This window comes from Apium graveolens, chromosome 3, assembly GCF_009905375.1.
Source record: "Apium graveolens cultivar Ventura chromosome 3, ASM990537v1, whole genome shotgun sequence".
NCBI classification, from domain to species: domain Eukaryota; kingdom Viridiplantae; phylum Streptophyta; class Magnoliopsida; order Apiales; family Apiaceae; genus Apium; species Apium graveolens.
The window spans coordinates 15914064-15930958 of NC_133649.1; the positions used below are offsets into that span (position 1 = coordinate 15914064).

Sequence of the window (16895 nt, forward strand, 5' to 3'; positions counted from 1 at the left end):
CCGGGATGGGATCGAAGAAGAGAGAGGAGATCAAAAAATGGCTAGAAGCTGTTATATGGCCTCTTTGAGGGTAGATGGAGTTGGGAGGAAGGTTCTTCCTATTGAATATCTGGATATCCGAGAGAATGATGAGAAAAGAGGAAAGGCAGCAGAAGACTTGGTTTCAATTCCTTTAGCCCCCGAAGATCCTGAGAAGGTGACTTTTATTGGAGCCATGCTCGGGGAGCCCCTTAAAGGAAAGTTGGTGAGATTTTGCAAGAAAATAGTGACGTATTTGCATGGTCAGCAGCTGATATGCCAGCCATAGACCCGGAACTGATTACTCACAAGCTGAATGTGGACCCAAATCGGAAGACAGTGAAACAAAAGAAAAGAAGTTTTGCTCCAGAAAGGCAAGAAACTATAAAATAGGAAGTGGAGAAGCTCTTAAAGGTCGGTTTCATTGAGGAGATTCAATTTCCGGAGTGGTTAGCAAACCCTGTAATGGTGAGGAAGGCCAATGGAAAATGGAGGATGTGTGTGGACTTCACTGATCTAAATGATGCATGTCCTAAGGACTGTTTCCCGTTACCAAGGATCGATACTTTGATAGATGCCACTGCTGGGCATGAGATGCTGAGCTTCATAGATGGATTTAGTGGATACAATCAGATCAAGATGCATACGGACGATATTCCAAAAGTATCATTCATCACTGACTTTGGTGTTTATTGTTATCTTGTTATGGCATTTGGTCTCAAGAATGCAGGAGCCACCTATCAAAGGTTGGTAAATAAAATTTTTAAGGATCTTATTGGAAAGATTATGGAAGTCTATGTTGATGACATGTTAGTCAAGAGTCTAGTAAAGACTAATCATATAACCCATTTGAGGGAAGCTTTCGAGGTCCTGAGGTACCACAAGATGATGTTAAATCCTACGAAGTGTGCTTTCGGAGTAGGATCTGGAAATTTTTTGGGATTGATGGTCTCCAAGAGAGGGATCGAGGCCAACCCCGATTAAATAAAGGAAATCCTGGACATCGAGCCACCAAAAACTGTCAAAGATGTTCAGAAGCTCACAGGAAGGGTTGCTGCGCTGGGACGATTCATCTCCAAGTCAGGAGACAAGTGTTTGTCGTTCTTCAAGTCCTTAAAGAAGGTCAAAGATTTTCAATGGAGTGAGGAAAGCCGAAAGGCATTCGAGGAATTAAAGAAATATATGTCCCAGGCCCCGTTGTTGGCCAAGCCAGCTTTGAATGAAGTCTTATACTTGTACTGTGCCGTTTTAGAGAGTGCCTTGAGCGCTGTGTTGGTTAAGGAGGAACCGAAAATCCAGACACCCGTATACTATGTCAGCAAAATTCTGCATGTAGCTGAGTTAAATTATTCAACCATTGAGAAGTTTGCTTTAGCTCTGGTAATGGCTTCAAGAAAGCTCCGTCCTTACTTTCAGTCTCATCAAATTGAGGTTCTAACAAATCAACCCTTGAGAAATATAATCCATAGTCCTAAGGCTAGTGGGAGACTGATCAAATGGGTAATAGAGCTGGTAGAATTCGACATCAAGTATAAGCCACGAACGACAATAAATGCCCAGGCATTGGCTGATTTCGTGGTAGAATGTACCATACCCAACCAAGAAGTCGGGGGGCAGGAAGATACCATACCTCAGGACAAGGAAGTTGATAAGGGGGACAAAGAAAAGGATGACAAGGAGAAAGAATATTGGGTTCTCTATTTTGATGGAGCATCAAAAACAAATTCAAGTGGGGCAGGTTTGGTTTTACAAAGCCCTGATGGGTTCTTGATTGAGTATGCCATGAAGTTAGACTTCCCAACCACAAACAATGAGGCAGAATATGAAGCTCTGATAGCTGGTCTTGGCTTAGCAGGGGCACTTAGAGTCAACAACTTAAAAGTCCGTGGAGACTCGAAGTTGGTCATATCCCAGGTAAAGGGAGAGTTTGAGGGAAGGGATGATACGATGGCTAAGTATGTCCGCCTAGTAAGGGCTGTGATGACCCAATTCGATGAATGTTATGTTGAGCACATTCCAAGGGAGGAAAATGCTTAGGCAGATGCATTATCAAAGTTTGCTTCATCTGAGATAGAAGAAAGTTCTGAAAGTGTATACTTTCGCGTTTTGAAAACATGGAGCATTGATGTTAAGCTTGTGGCTCCTATAGGCCTGGGGATGTCATGGATAGATCATATTAAGGCTCACATTCAAACTGGTTGGTTGCCAAACGATGCTACTGAAACACGAAAATTGGTTGTTCGAGCACTAAGATACTCTTTGATAGATGAAATTCTGTATAAAAGATCTTTCGTGGTTCCCTACTTAAGGTGTCTCAGGCCCGATGAGGCACGCTTGGCTCTTGAAGAAGTACATGAAGGAATATGTGGGCAACACTTGGGGGCAGGGCCTTAGCTCATAAGATAACCTGTTTGGGCTTCTATTGGCCATAAATGATGGCTGATGCCAAAGAATATGTGAAAAAGTGTGACCGCTGTCAGAAGCACGCACCAGTCGTTAGACAACCCCCCGAGATGCTGACCTCCATCAACTTGCCCATCCCCTTTGCTATGTGGGGAATGGATATACTGGGGCCTTTCCCCATGACCATGACACAAAGGAAGTTCCTGATTGTAGCCATTGATTATTTTACTAAGTGGGTTGAAGCCAAGCCTTTGGCCAAAATCACAACTAAGCAAGTTGCACAATTCCTGTGAGAAAATATCATGTGCCGGTATGGAATTCCCCGCATCCTAGTCACTGACAATGGAACACAATTCAACAATGGGGAATTCAAGGAGTATTGTGAGGAGAATGAAACTGAGTTGCGATTCACCTCTGTGGCTCACCCGCAAGCCAATGGGCAAGCAGAAGTGGCGAATCGAATAATCCTGGATGGACTAAAGAAGAGGATCGAGAAGTCAAGGAATAACTGGGTGGATGAAATACTCCCAATACTATGGGCCTATAGGACTACCTGTAGAGTCACGACTGGAGAAACTCCCTTCATGTTAGCATATGGTGCAAAAGCAGTTGTTCCTGTAGAGATATCACATTCCTCCCCCAGGATTCAAGCTTTCAATGTTGAGGAAAATGAAGAAGGACAAAGGTTAGCCCTGGATCTAATTGATGAAGCACGAGAAGAGGCACATGCAAAGATAGTGGAATATTAGAAAAAAGCTTCATTCTACTACAACCTAAGGGTTAAAGAAAGGTTCTTCAAACAAGGTGACTTAGTCTTGAGGAAAATGGAAGCTTCTGGTGTAGGGCAGAAAGGGAAACTTTCGCCAAATTGGGAAGGGCCATACAAAGTCAAGAGCGTTCATGGTAGATGAACCTACAAGCTGGAGACTATGGATGGTTTTGAAGTCCCGAGAACTTGGCATGCCCAAAACCTGAAAGTTTACTATGTGTAAAACAGTTAAAGCACGATTCTCACTTGTCAGAGTGACAAGTAGGTTTAAAAGCACCTTGAAACTTTGCTTGCTTAGGATTTTTTATAGAAGATATGTTTAGATTTTATTAGGGTTGAACCCATCTCATGTAAGGTATCAAGAATACCAAGTTATAATAAAAAGCGTTCGGCTTAATCTAGCCTATTAGATTGATGCATTGTGAATGATAAAACCAAGTTATAAACTTGAGTTTGAAAACTCGGTAAAAATACGATGATACTTGGGCAATACAAGTGAAAATAATAAAAGTCAATTACAAAGTTCAATATTGTCTAAGAAAGAAGAAATACATAAAACTTAGGCCTTGGAAGGCTCAGATTATTCGGAACCACTATCCGAAGTCTCCTCGGACGTCTCTTCAGTCGGTCCCTCGGAAGTCTCTTTGGAAGTCTCCGCAGAGGTTCCCTCGGAACTATTCTCGGACGCTTTGGATGCCGCAGGAGACCCTGGTTTAGGAGATGCTGGTTTTGGAGGCTCTTCTACCCTGGCCTTCTTTATAACGGGCTCGGTCTCCTCCTCAGAAGAAGATTCCTCTTCTTCAAAGCTGGATTCAAACTCCTTCCTTTTTTGGCCTTGGCCCTGACTCCCCGATGGACCGTCCTTAATCAGATCGGAAAGCTTATCTGCAACGCCCCCAAGTGCTGGGACTTTCACAGGACAGGGGAAAGAAGATTGTTCAAGAACCTCAAGAAATTCTTTCTGGATAGCCTCCACAACAGCGTCCCAGCCTTCCTTGTAGCTGACTGGATGTAGGAGGGCATCATGCTCCACCATTAAATCCTTGAATTCCTGAGTATCCATCCAGCCGTCAAAAGCTTTGTCTTTTTGAGCCTTGAGGATAACATTCTCAGACCGGGCCGTTTCAAGGTCAGAAGTTGATGAGGCGAGTTGGGCTTGAAGAGCCTCTATCCTCTGGTTGGCCTCCTCCAGCTTCTTGTTTGCATCCTCTAGGCCAACTTTCCAAGCCTTGGCTTGGTGAATTGCCCCTTGAAAATAGACATTCGCCTACAAGATACAAAGCAAAAGTGAGAAACGAGAAAAATTACGATAAAAAGCTATGAATGCCAAAAGAAAAAGACGTACCGTCGCCAAAGCCTGAGCTCTGAAAAGCTCGTTAGCCTCCAAGTCTTGTTGAAGGACAAGGTCATGATAGTCAATCGGGGAAATGGAATGCATAGACCATTCCTTAGCAAGCGGTGTGTTGCCAAAAATCGAATCCTTTCCCCGGATTCCCCAAGCGGGTTGGAAGAAAACCCCTGGTTTTTGTTTACTACGTAAAGGTTGGCTGGGGCCTTCCTCGCCTGGTTCCTTCACCTGGAGTAGGAACTCCGGGAAACGATCCCCGAGGCGCGGGTCTTTGAAGACCTTCCCAGCACGTTTCATCCTGGTTGTCTCCAGGTCTTTAGGCTTTATAGCCTCCTCAATCTTCTCAGCCACTGCAACAAATAATATAAGTGAGTTGAGAAATTAGCAAAGTAAAAGATGGAAGAAACGAAGACAACTAGAGAAGGAAGGAAACATACTCTTTTTAGGAACGTGAGAAAGGCCACGTTCTACAAGAACGGTCTCCCTGATGAGATCCCAAGAGTGGGAACTCCCATTATCTTGAGTAAGGAGGTTGAAAGCTCTGGTCTCCTCCTCAGACAAAACTATATCGTTAGGGCTCCCATCTACAGCTAGCCCAAAAGACGAACGAAAGAGGATGCCCCAATCGCCGCCCCCCAAAAAACGTACATAAAATCTTTCTTCCACCCCAAATTATTGTCAGGGATGGACTTCCCGTTCACTATGTGGGGAACGGTTGGGCGCTGGTTCAAAGAAACCCACCCCGGATTCTTGCAGGGACTGTTCTTGAACTGAAAAATCTTTCTAAAAATGGCAACCGAAGTAGGGACGTTGTGCTTGGCGCATTGCGACAAGTAGCACATAATCAATTTTCAAGAATTTGGAGGGAGTTGGCAAGGGCTGATGCCCACATCAGCTAGCAAAACAGGGATAAATGGGTGAAAGGGGAGTCTAATACCTACCCTTAGAGTGTTCCTGTAGACGCATAGTGCGTCCTTCCTCCATTGATAGGCCCTGTCGGCCGGACCCGCAAGAACTAGCTTGAAAGGTTCCTTGATTTTGAAACAAACACTCAATTTGTCCAGCTACTTTGGATCCCGCAAGTCACTGATATGGTCGTGCGCGTCTAAATACGCATCAGACGGGTACTCATCCCCTCGGGTGTTGATCATATCAATCAAGGAAGTGTACCTTGATCGAATGGGGAACTCATTGGACTTTCTGGCCACGTTCATCTTGGCCAAATGAGTCATTTTCTTATTAGCCATCTGAAAAAAGGGCACATAAGAAGACAATTTTAAATGCAAACTATGCAAAAACAAGCACAAGAAGAAAAAAGGGAAAAGTTTTTACCTGAAGTAATGCTGCTAAAAGAGGCTGGCTTGCTAAATGGAGGCTTTGGGGCTCAAAAAACTCCGACCTACAGTTATTTCTCTGAGATCCTTAACAGAAGAAAAGAGAAGGAGAATTTAGAAATGAGAAAGTGAGAAGCAATAGACTCTACTCACTCCTTTATATAGGAGAAAAAGTAAAGTTAAAGGGACAAAAAGCCCAGTAAGATTAAAGGCCCAAAGAAGAAATCCCAGAAATGGAACGTTCCAGAATACTCCAAGGAATTCCAAAGGAAATAAATAAAAAATTCCCGAGAATTCTAGAGAATTCTAAAGAAGGTGTTTAAACATATTAAAGTCCAGTTATAATATGGAAGAGGCCCAATAGAAGGCCCAAATCCAATTAGGATTTGGAAAAATAGAGGCCCAAATCTAATTAGGATTTAGAAGAATACATGCCCAAGTCAAGGCCCAAATCAAAGCCCAAACCCAATTAAGATTTTGAAAAAGAGAAGGCCCAAACAAGGCCCCATCCAAATTGAATTAGGAAGAAGGCCAATAAAGACCAGGGTTGAGGTCGAATTTGAGATCGTGAATTCCTTTCGAATTCTTTCAAACAGGTGCCCAAAAATTATGGGTAAAAAAGATCAGGATTGAGGTCGAATTTGAGGTCGTGAATTCTATTCGAATCTTTCGAACATACACCCAAAAATTACGATTAAAAAAGACCAGGATTGAGGTCGAAGTCCAGACCAGGATTAAGGTCGAAGTCCAGGTAAATAAGACCAGGATTGAGGTTGAATTCCTGAATCAAAGCACAATATTTTTCGAGAACAAGGCCAGAAATTTCGACCAAAATCCAGGACAAGGGTCCGACTAGGATCCTGGTCGAAATCCAGGTCGTAAATCCTAGTTGAAACCTTACGACCAGGAAACAAATAAGCACAAAAATTTCGACTAAAATCCAGGTCGAGGGTTCGACTAGGATCCTGGTCGAAATCCAGGTCGTAAATCCTAGTCGAAACCTTACGACCAGGAAACAAAGGAGGACATAGATTTCGACCAAAATCCAGGTCGAAGGTTCGACTAGGTTCCTGGTCGAAATCCAGGTCGTGGATTCTAGTCGAAATCCTTCGACCAGGATTGAAATGCTGCCCCGAAATTCGACTAGGATTCAGGTCGAAATTTCGACTAGGATCCTAGTCGAAATTTCGACTAGGATCCTAGTCGAAAAAGGGCTGAAAATTTAAAAATATTTGTGAAAAATTGTAGGAAATTTGGAAAAATCTCGGAAATAAAGGGAAAATTCCTGAAAAAATACCATAAAATTCCTAAAAAATAGGGAAAATGTAAGAAAATAAAAAGGAAGTTTTTAAACAACCCTGAAGCCGCGTACAAGGCAAATCGTTGTAAACGTGTAGGTCGCTCCACACTTTACGCAAAACGATACCCTGTAAGGGAATGAATGAACTTAACTTATGCGAAATCTTATACGGTTTCCCAAAAGTCGGGGGGCAAATGATAGGGATAAATAAATCCTGATTGTGTAAATTAAATATTATATTAATTATACATGATTTGGGCTACTAGGCCCAATAAGAAGATGTATGACATTCATACCAAAAAGGTTAACACATTGATCAAGCCTGATGGACCAGATCATGCCTGATGGAACAAAGAAGGCCCAAAAACCCTGAATAGTAATTAATTTCGTAATTAATTAATAAAGGAAAAATCAGCTATTGAGAAGAGTCCCAATAAAGACATAAATCCTTGCAGATTAGCCTCTAAGGGACCTCGAAGGATAAGAAATCAGTTTCATACTATTTAGGACTCCAAAGTCCATTCTAATTCTGAGACTTGCCTACCAAGTCTCCTATACCAAGTCCAATTCAAGGACCACCAACATCTATATAAGGGGTCTCACCCCACAAATCAGAACTACGTTTTTTGACTTGATCCTTGACAACCAGCAAGGTACGTAGGCATCTTGTTAAGGCATATTGAGTCAAGAAACACAAGAGCAGTCAAATCGAGTCTCGAATCTCACGTTCATTAGTAATAAATACAGCAGTTATATACCTTAGTTTTTAATCCATAGCAATATTCAAATTTAGATTTCTAATATTTTAAAATTCGAATTTTATCAAATCTTGGAATTGGAATCAGAATAGTGACATGTTCGTAATCGAAATATCATTATGACAATCCCATGTCAAAAGGGTAGTGACCCTAAATGTCACTTTGGGATTAAAAATGACCCTAAATGTCACTTCAAAACGGTATATCGTGTAACGTTTATGCAAAAAACCTAAAACGGTACTTCGTGTAATATTTTGGCATTTTGAATTTTTTTATGCGCAAAACGGTAGATAAAGTACGTTTTGGTACAAAACGCTATATGATGTACCGTTTTGAGCCAAAACATTATTTCAACTAACGTTTTACACATTATAATTTTTTTTTTAAAAATAAAGTACCAAAACGGTACACTATGTACCGTTTTGCATTTTTGAAAAATAATACAAAACATAAGACGAAGTACAGTTATAAAGTGATATTTTGGATCATTATTTTTAAAAATAATATTTTGAGTCATTTAATACTCAGAAATGACATTTGTACCATTTTTCTTTCAAAACATGAGAATGATCGATTGATCGCATTTGGGGGCTTGACTTTGTGTTTGTAGACATTTACCTTTACCATAGGAAGGACTTTCCGAGGACATGGCGTTGTCCCAAGCTCAATCCTATACTCACTAATGCAGGAAATAAACAAGCTAGCAAATCTTTGGGAATCTCAAAAGTTTTAACTGAAATTTATGGTCAATTTGGTATGAATATTGGTCAAGTTTGCTATTTATTGTATCGTTAATTAGATCTATAACAAACGTGTTTCACTAAAAAAGGACATAAAACAAACGTTAAACACCATATTAAAATTAAAACCAACCATCCATCCGGCCTGTAATTTGCTAACTTTAGTCATTTGGCTTTCTGTATAAAGGCAAAAACAAATGCCATGTTCATATTATTTGCAGTTTTATATAAGAGGTTAGTTTAATCCTCCTGTTTTCATTGTAATCACCAGTTCTCATTATAATTGATAATGACAATTACAATCATATAAAAATAATAATAATAACAAGAATGTTTTCTTCTTTAAAAACAAATGGCCTGAAAAATGAAAGTGACCCTCTAATTCAACTTGCTTCAATTATTGATTTAATATTTCTCCATAATGGTTTTTTTATAAAAACTTACATAAAATTTTACATGTTATATATCTATCACTTAAAATCTCAAATATAGTTAAATCTCAATAAAATAATAATTATAAAATATTATTCAATAAGCGTGACAGCATTTTTTTAGACATGAGTTTAGATTTTACCCTGCCACCTAATGATAAATCAAAGAATCTTTTGCATCTGCAATTACGAAACAATGATGAGAAATCATAATAATAAGTGGAAAGTACAGCATTAACTCCGTAAAACATGGGTAAATCAACTGTAATTCAGTAAAAAAATGAAACTAGAATATTATAAGAATTATTGACTAGTCTAAAATATCCCAAATATCTAGTAATAAAATTACAAAACTACTACACAAATTATTTACCATATTAAATATTTTGTTTATTCCAAGTTAAATGATGTTTAATGTTTTGCTAAAAAGACAAACAGAAGTATATTCGGATGATATGATAATTTCGAGTTGTAAGAAAATTCTAAAACTTAAAAATGAGGAGACCAATTTATATTGGGATTTGGGACAAGGCCGGAGGAGCAGTGAAAAAACAACAAAGGGGGTTGAATTGAATAGGTGAGAGTGTAAATATTCATGTATATATATATACTTATATACACAATACTCCAAACAATCAAGAAAAGAAAGGGGGAAGAGCTGTCAGTGTGAATCAAACTAATAACAGTTTAATCATACCCCCAATTCCCCAAATTTGTAAATCTCTCTCCCCCTTTAGATCTCTCCCACCGTCAATCACATATGTGTATTCTATTTATACACACACAGGCACTCAAAACCCATCTCCCCTTACACTAGAGAGAGAGAGAGTAAAAATCCAATCTTTACTTGATTTTTAGTGTGGGCGTATCTAATCTTGATCACACACAGCTTGCAATTGTGTGTGTGGGAGAGAGATCTGAATCTTGTTTGTGGGTTTTTAAAATTGTGGTGTTTGCTTCACTTTAGAGAGGTGGGGTTTGAGTAAAAACAAGATTGAGAAAGTTGAGAAATTGAAGAGAATGGAGGGGGAGAAGAAATCTGGGGTTTCTGATGTAGGTGCTTGGGGGATGAACATTGTTAGTTCTGTTGGTATTATTATGGCTAACAAGCAACTCATGTCTTCTGGTGGCTATGGTTTCACTTTTGGTTAGTTTCCGATTTTCTTTTACTTTTGTGTTTTTATGGTTTGTTTCCTTTTGATTTCATTGTATGTTTGATTTGTGCCTTTTGGGTTAGTATATGATTGTTACTTGATTGATTGGTTGAGTTAAGCGGTTGATATTTTTGTGATGCAATTGGTTATAATCAGTTTGATTGTGTGAATACAGGAGGATTTCGGTAATTTTCTCTAGCCAATTGGAATTATAATCTGGATCTTTCATTTGTTTAATTTAGAGTAAAAGTGTTAGAGGGTTCAATGTTACCATTATAATCTCTTTATCTGCCTATATCGGTATGTAATGCTTAATTGATTACCAAGTTTTATATTGTATAACCGACGTGTCAGACTCTTGGTTTTTTTGCAACTATTTTGCTAAACCAGCCTACAATTTTTTCCGGACTACAAGTTATGATTATGTGCTAAAGTTGTGCTGGACTTTGTTTAGGAAATATTTATAGTTGTAGATTATGCAGAAATTGAATATGTGCAAGTTATGAAATCGATGCTGCAAGCTATGATTATGTGCTAAAGCTCTTCGTCATTATCGATGCTGTCTCTTATATCTTGATGTAAAGGTTCCTCTGGTTGCTGTCTTCTACTCATTCCTTTTTTAATATTATCTTTTTCTGTTTTGCAGCAACGACATTAACTGGGTGCCACTTTTTGGTAACTGCGCTGGTTGGAGCTGTGTCAAATGCTTCAGGTTTCTCTGCCTCGAAGCATGTTCCATTGTGGGAACTCCTTTGGTTTTCGCTTGTTGCCAACATGTCTATCACGGGCATGAACTTCAGTCTCATGCTCAATTCTGTTGGGTTTTACCAAGTAAAGATTCTACTAAATCTCTTCACTTGTGTTTTTCAATTGGAATGATGCTTATTGATTTTAAGTGGATATACAACTGCAATTTTCGGTACAGATCTCAAAACTGAGCATGATTCCTGTGGTCTGCATTATGGAATGGATTCTTCATAATAAGCATTACACGAGAGAGGTCAAAATGGCGGTTGTGGTTGTTGTAATAGGTGTAGGAGTTTGCACAGTAACTGATGTGAAAGTAAACGCCAAAGGTTTTATATGTGCTTGTGTAGCAGTTCTGTCTACATCGTTGCAACAAATTGTGAGTACATCTAGACTATCTCTCTATATATTGATATCTAGTTATTAAAGTTGAAATATGTATCTTTGTATATGTTTGTTTGTCAGGATCTGGTATTGTATATGTAGTACTTATGAGTTGGATGCATTAGCTACATTGTTGATGTGACCATATTTTCTCAACATAAGTTATTTTGTAGAAAAAATATTTAAGGAAAGGATGATATTGTCTTGGAGAATATCTCTAATTGTGAACATTTTACATGTGGAATTACAATAATAATAATGAATTATGGGTGTATTTTAACACGTTTGTACTCTAAAGTTATATAAGTTCATATATACATGCAAGTACGCAGTAATATTATGCAGTACCTTATGATTTATTTGGCTTATAGGAAACTATAGACCGGAATATTCATTGCATTTGCACCTACATTGTGCATACATTTGGAGCATTATCTTATGGAACAGAAGCACAAAAAATAATTAAATTTTTGGATGAGCTAATAGACTGAATTGTCTGGTTCAAATTCGGACTATCAACTACTGTGTGTCAAAACCTTGACATCTCACTTGGCTTCTGCATACTAGACTTCTAAATCTTGCCTTCAAATAGAAGATTTTTGTCTAAATTTTTTTGCTTGTGCGGAGACTTGGCAAAAAGGCGCACATGAAGATACTTATTTACATATCTGTATAAAATTAGGAGAAACAATTATTCTGTGGAAATATTTGAGAAACAATGATTTCATATGCCAATAAAATACAGAAATCCTGTGAAATGCCTACCGACCACCAATTATTATGTGATTACTGACCCGTGTATCCAGTATGTCCCTTTTTTTTTCCAAAATCATCACAGCTTCATTGCAGTCTACAGGGCCACCACATTTCTGATCTGGTGATATTTTTATGATGCAGTCTATAGGTTCCCTGCAGAAGAAGTACTCAATTGGATCTTTTGAACTGTTAAGCAAGACAGCTCCAATTCAAGCCATCTCTCTGTTAATCTTCGGTCCCTTTGTTGACTACTCCCTTGGTGGAAAATCTATACTGAACTACAATATGTCTTACGGTTTTGTGGTAAGTTCTCATCCTCAGTAAGTTTGATTTCACATTTACTGCTTCTACTGATTCATCTTTATGTAAATTAAATTTCTTGAACCGATTTGTGCAGTTATTTCTGCTTCTTTCATGCTCCCTGGCGGTCTTCTGCAATATAAGCCAATATCTCTGCATCGGGCGATTCTCAGCAGTCTCATTCCAGGTTTTAGGTCATATGAAAACAGTATGTGTCCTGACTTTGGGTTGGGTGCTATTCGATTCAGCCCTCACATTCAAGAACATCATGGGAATGGTAATTGCCATTGCTGGCATGATAATATATAGCTGGGCAGTTGAGCTTGAAAAGCAGGCCAATGCAAGAAATTCTTCCCATATAAAAAACAGTTTGTCAGAAGAAGAGTTTAGACTATTGAAGGAAGGAGTGGATCATACACCTCTAAAGGACATTGTTGTAGAGGATTCCAAGTAAGTTGCAGCCGGAGACATGCTCTTTGTGTCATATTTATATATCTATTTGTAGTTATGCGTTCATTGTATCTTACATACCTCATCAAAAACATAGAAAATATGATCATTTGTTATTCAATACCAGTTTTTAGTTTTTCATTTTTCCTGTGAATTAGAAAGTTGGTTTTTTCTTTAATGGATTTCTTCAAGATGTATGTAGTTAAAGTGTTAAATTTTGAATTTTGTATTTTGAATTTTAAATTATACATATTACCTTTCCCATCTGCAACTGTTGTTCTATGATTGTATCTTTACATAAAGCTTCAGAAATCAGAAACAAGCATAGGACACTGATTAAACCAGTAAATCTTTCTTTCATCATTCTTCACAAATCTGACTAGGCTGTATGCTACTTTGGTTTCCCCTTGTACGAACAAACCGATTCACCTCTGTGCAACAGTTTTAAATTATTAAATTTTTACTCTTACATTGTACTGTATTTAAACATCAAGAAAATTTTTCTTTCTCATCATTCATTTTGCCAATATAAGAGTAGAATCCCCTACAGCAATAACCTCATCTATGTAGCATCCACAGCAGTGGAGAGACTTCAACTATCCCTGGCACAAAATATTTCTCTAAATTTATCGAAGCTCCCCAGATTTTAGTAGCCCACTTTTGACAACCCATTCTGGGCTAGCACTGCATTAGCCATTAGTCCAGTTTTAAAAATCTCGGCTTTTTAGTACAAAGTCAATTGAAATAAAAAATGAAACAATAATATTACAAATTTACAATTACAACTTTGTATAAACCAAAAATGAATCTACAATTAAAAACAATTCAGGAGTACCATTTTTTTCCCTGCAATATTAGAGAATATTTAAATTCTAATTCGTAAAACCATCCACAGAAGCAGAATGCGGTTGAACACGAGAACGGAAGGTAGCATCCCCAACATCCCACTCAAACTTTCTATCAGGTCGCTGCGAGCCTCCATTTCAATGGAACCATCATAAAATGGAAAAGCCCTATCCTCAAATACAACTCTTCCATCAGCATCGAATATTAGTATTCCATAACCATAATAAAGAATACGGGCTCGTGCATCTATAGCATGTCCTCTACAAGGACGTGGAATCAACCATGGCACAGCTTCTACATGCTTTTCTCCTTTGAACTAGATGACCTCAAACTCATCAATTCCTCCCTTTGCTTCCTTGTACCTTTGTAGAAGAAGCTTCCTCCTCAACTCCATATGTTGCTCATCATTTTCCAACTCATCATTTTCCAACTCACTAAATACTACAATCCTTTTGCCTACAATGTCATCAAATGGGACCACAACCTCCTCCAAAATCGGATCCTCGGACATATATACCCGTACGACACCAAATGTGAATGTCATAACATTTCAAGCTTCATAATTTTTTCTTCGTTCGGCATGCAATTGGTAAGCCATGTTAGCTACAGGCCCAATAAACGAAGGCCTATCTTGCGTTTAAGTCATAGGGCTGAAGGCCCACGTTGTTCATGGACCGAAGGCCCAATTAGCCTTTGACGAGCCATTCATTAATGCAGAATCGAAACGGCAATGGCTGCCCCCATATCACTCCTCCAACGTTCATCCGGATTCTTCTTATAACGGATGAACTTTAATTATAGGTTTGAGTATAAATATCCCAAGAAATGTAAGAAATCAGACAACTCAATACACTTTCAAACTCTCTCCGTAATCTTGTATCTTCAAACCTATTATACATCCAGATTATTTATTCTCACACCTCCGGTGAATCGGGGACAGTCCCTCACATTCTCTTCCTTTTCAGGTTCAAGCCGAAGGCTGTCTCTAACGACGAAGACTGTTCTTACATCCAAAACAATCTGAGCGTAACATTTGGCGCCGTATGTGGGAACTACGAGATTGTAGCGAGATATTGGGAGAATGACAAACATAAGAAATGAACAAACACCACCTGGTTTCCCTCCTCACGATGGGGGCAAACATCCTCGTTAGTCGACACTGATGGAGTACTCAAATTAACCCATGAAGAAGAGGCTTTGCTACTAAAGATCCAGGCTGACAAATTGGCCGCGGAGAAGGGCAAGCCTAAAGAAATTGAACAGGCAGAAAAGGAGGCAGAGGCCAGGGCGAAACGGAGGGAGGCCGATGCACTCCGACTAAAAGCTCTGCAGATCCAGAGAGAAGAGATCAAGCTACGGGAGAAGGCACTTCGTGAGGCATTACATGCCGATGAGATGGTGGTGACTACCGGGCCGAGGAAATATCAAAGGGGGTATGTCGAAGAAGATGAGTCCGACTCTGATTCGAACCCCAAAAGGAAGCGAACGAAACCCTATTATTTCTCTGATTCAGAAAAAAACTAGATGGATCCCAGATCAGGTTAACTAGGATGGAGAAAGCTATGTTCGGCGACAAAAGGGTCGACCGAGAACCGATCATAACCGAGAAGATTGAGCAGTATCGACCTCCTCCGGGCGAGGAGAGGCAGTTCCCAAATGTGAGTGAGATTAACGGAAAGGGTGACTCGGAGGACCATTGTAAAAAGTACGAATTACTGATGATAATGATAGGTCATAACGACATCATACCCTGTAAAATGTTTAAGACTTGAAGGGATCGTCCTCGATGTGGTACAAATCCCTCAATCCTAGGTCGATCGGAACCTACGAACAGCTGAAGAGGAAATTCTTGAAGTATTCTTCCCATCCGTGTCAGAAGACGAAAGACACCGAAGCTCTCGTTCACTGCAGGCAGAGGGCGAACGAAGAACTAGGGGATTACCTGGCCTTGTTTAAGGAGGAAGCTAGAACGCTCACCAACTTGGACAAGGTCAAAGCGATGGGCTTCCTTATAGTGGGGCTAAACCCCTATAATGTAAAAAGCTTCGCTCTTTTCTTTATGATTTCCCCCCAAATCCCTCAATGATATCTATATTAGGGGAGAGAATATCCGGAGGAAAATGGAAAGTATTGGGGGTTACAAAAACTCCCGAAGGGATGACCATTCCAAACGAACAGTGAAGTATGACTACTCGAGGGCCGCTAGTGACCGAAGGGATAACATGAAAGAGGGGAATAAGGAAACAGACCGCGGTGCCGAACGACGTCGAGATAGAGATTCGGTCGTGTTCACTCCCTTGAATACACCGAACTCCAAAATTCCCCACGAGATCAAAGGAAAACCAGGATTCGTTCGGCCGACCAAAATGAAGGTCCCAAATCACAAGAAAAATCTTAATAAGTACTGTGATTACCACAGAGATAAAAGGGCACAATATCAATGAGTGCTATCACCTCAAGATGCTTATTGAGTGAATGATTAAAGAAGATGAACTCAATCAGTTCGACCGAGATCTGAGAGACGGATTGGGACCGAAGGATAATTAGGAAGAGCCCGAAGCTGAAGAGTCCGAAAGGAGAGACATAATAAGGGGCGAAGTGAAGACAATATTGGGGGAAAGTGTACTGGATCGTGATAGTAAGACGATAAAGAAAATGTATGCCAGGCAAGTGTACAACCTTTACCAGTTCAGTCAGGAGAAGCTCTACATGCCAATGACCTTCAGTACGGAGGATTATGAAGATGTCATCCGTCCATACGAAGATCCCCTCATCATCAATCCTCTCATTGGGAAGAACAAAATCTGGAAAGTACTTGTAGACACTTGTAATTCAGCCAATATCCCGTTCCATAAAATGTAATGTAAGATGAACTTGGAGGGCGAGAATTGGAACCTTGTGACGAAGCTCCACTTTATGCCTTCGGCGAACACCCGATACAGTTTGAAGCTACAATAACTCTTCTTATCATTTTTGGTAAATTACTATATAATTTGGAAAATCCAGTAAAATTTTATGTGGTTCGGATCGAGAGTCCGTACAATGCGATCACGGGAAGGCCACGCTTGTCAACTTTCGAGGTGATGGAATCTATACCCCATCTTAAGCTTAAATTTTCAACGGAAAAAGGTATAGGAGTAATGCGGGGTGACCAAAA

At 39.5% G+C, this 16895-nt stretch overlaps 1 protein-coding gene across 1 annotated transcript; it reads left to right on the plus strand.

Moving 5' to 3' along the window:
• The first annotated feature begins 9717 nt into the window (after positions 1 to 9717).
• Positions 9718 to 13163, plus strand: LOC141711820 (UDP-rhamnose/UDP-galactose transporter 1-like). Its single transcript, XM_074514505.1, has 5 exons — positions 9718 to 10248; positions 10902 to 11086; positions 11181 to 11381; positions 12284 to 12445; positions 12540 to 13163. The coding sequence occupies exons 1-5, from the start codon at positions 10122 to 10124 to the stop codon at positions 12894 to 12896; spliced, it is 1032 nt and encodes a 343-aa protein (XP_074370606.1). The 5' UTR covers positions 9718 to 10121; the 3' UTR covers positions 12897 to 13163.
• Positions 13164 to 16895: the final 3732 nt, after the last annotated feature.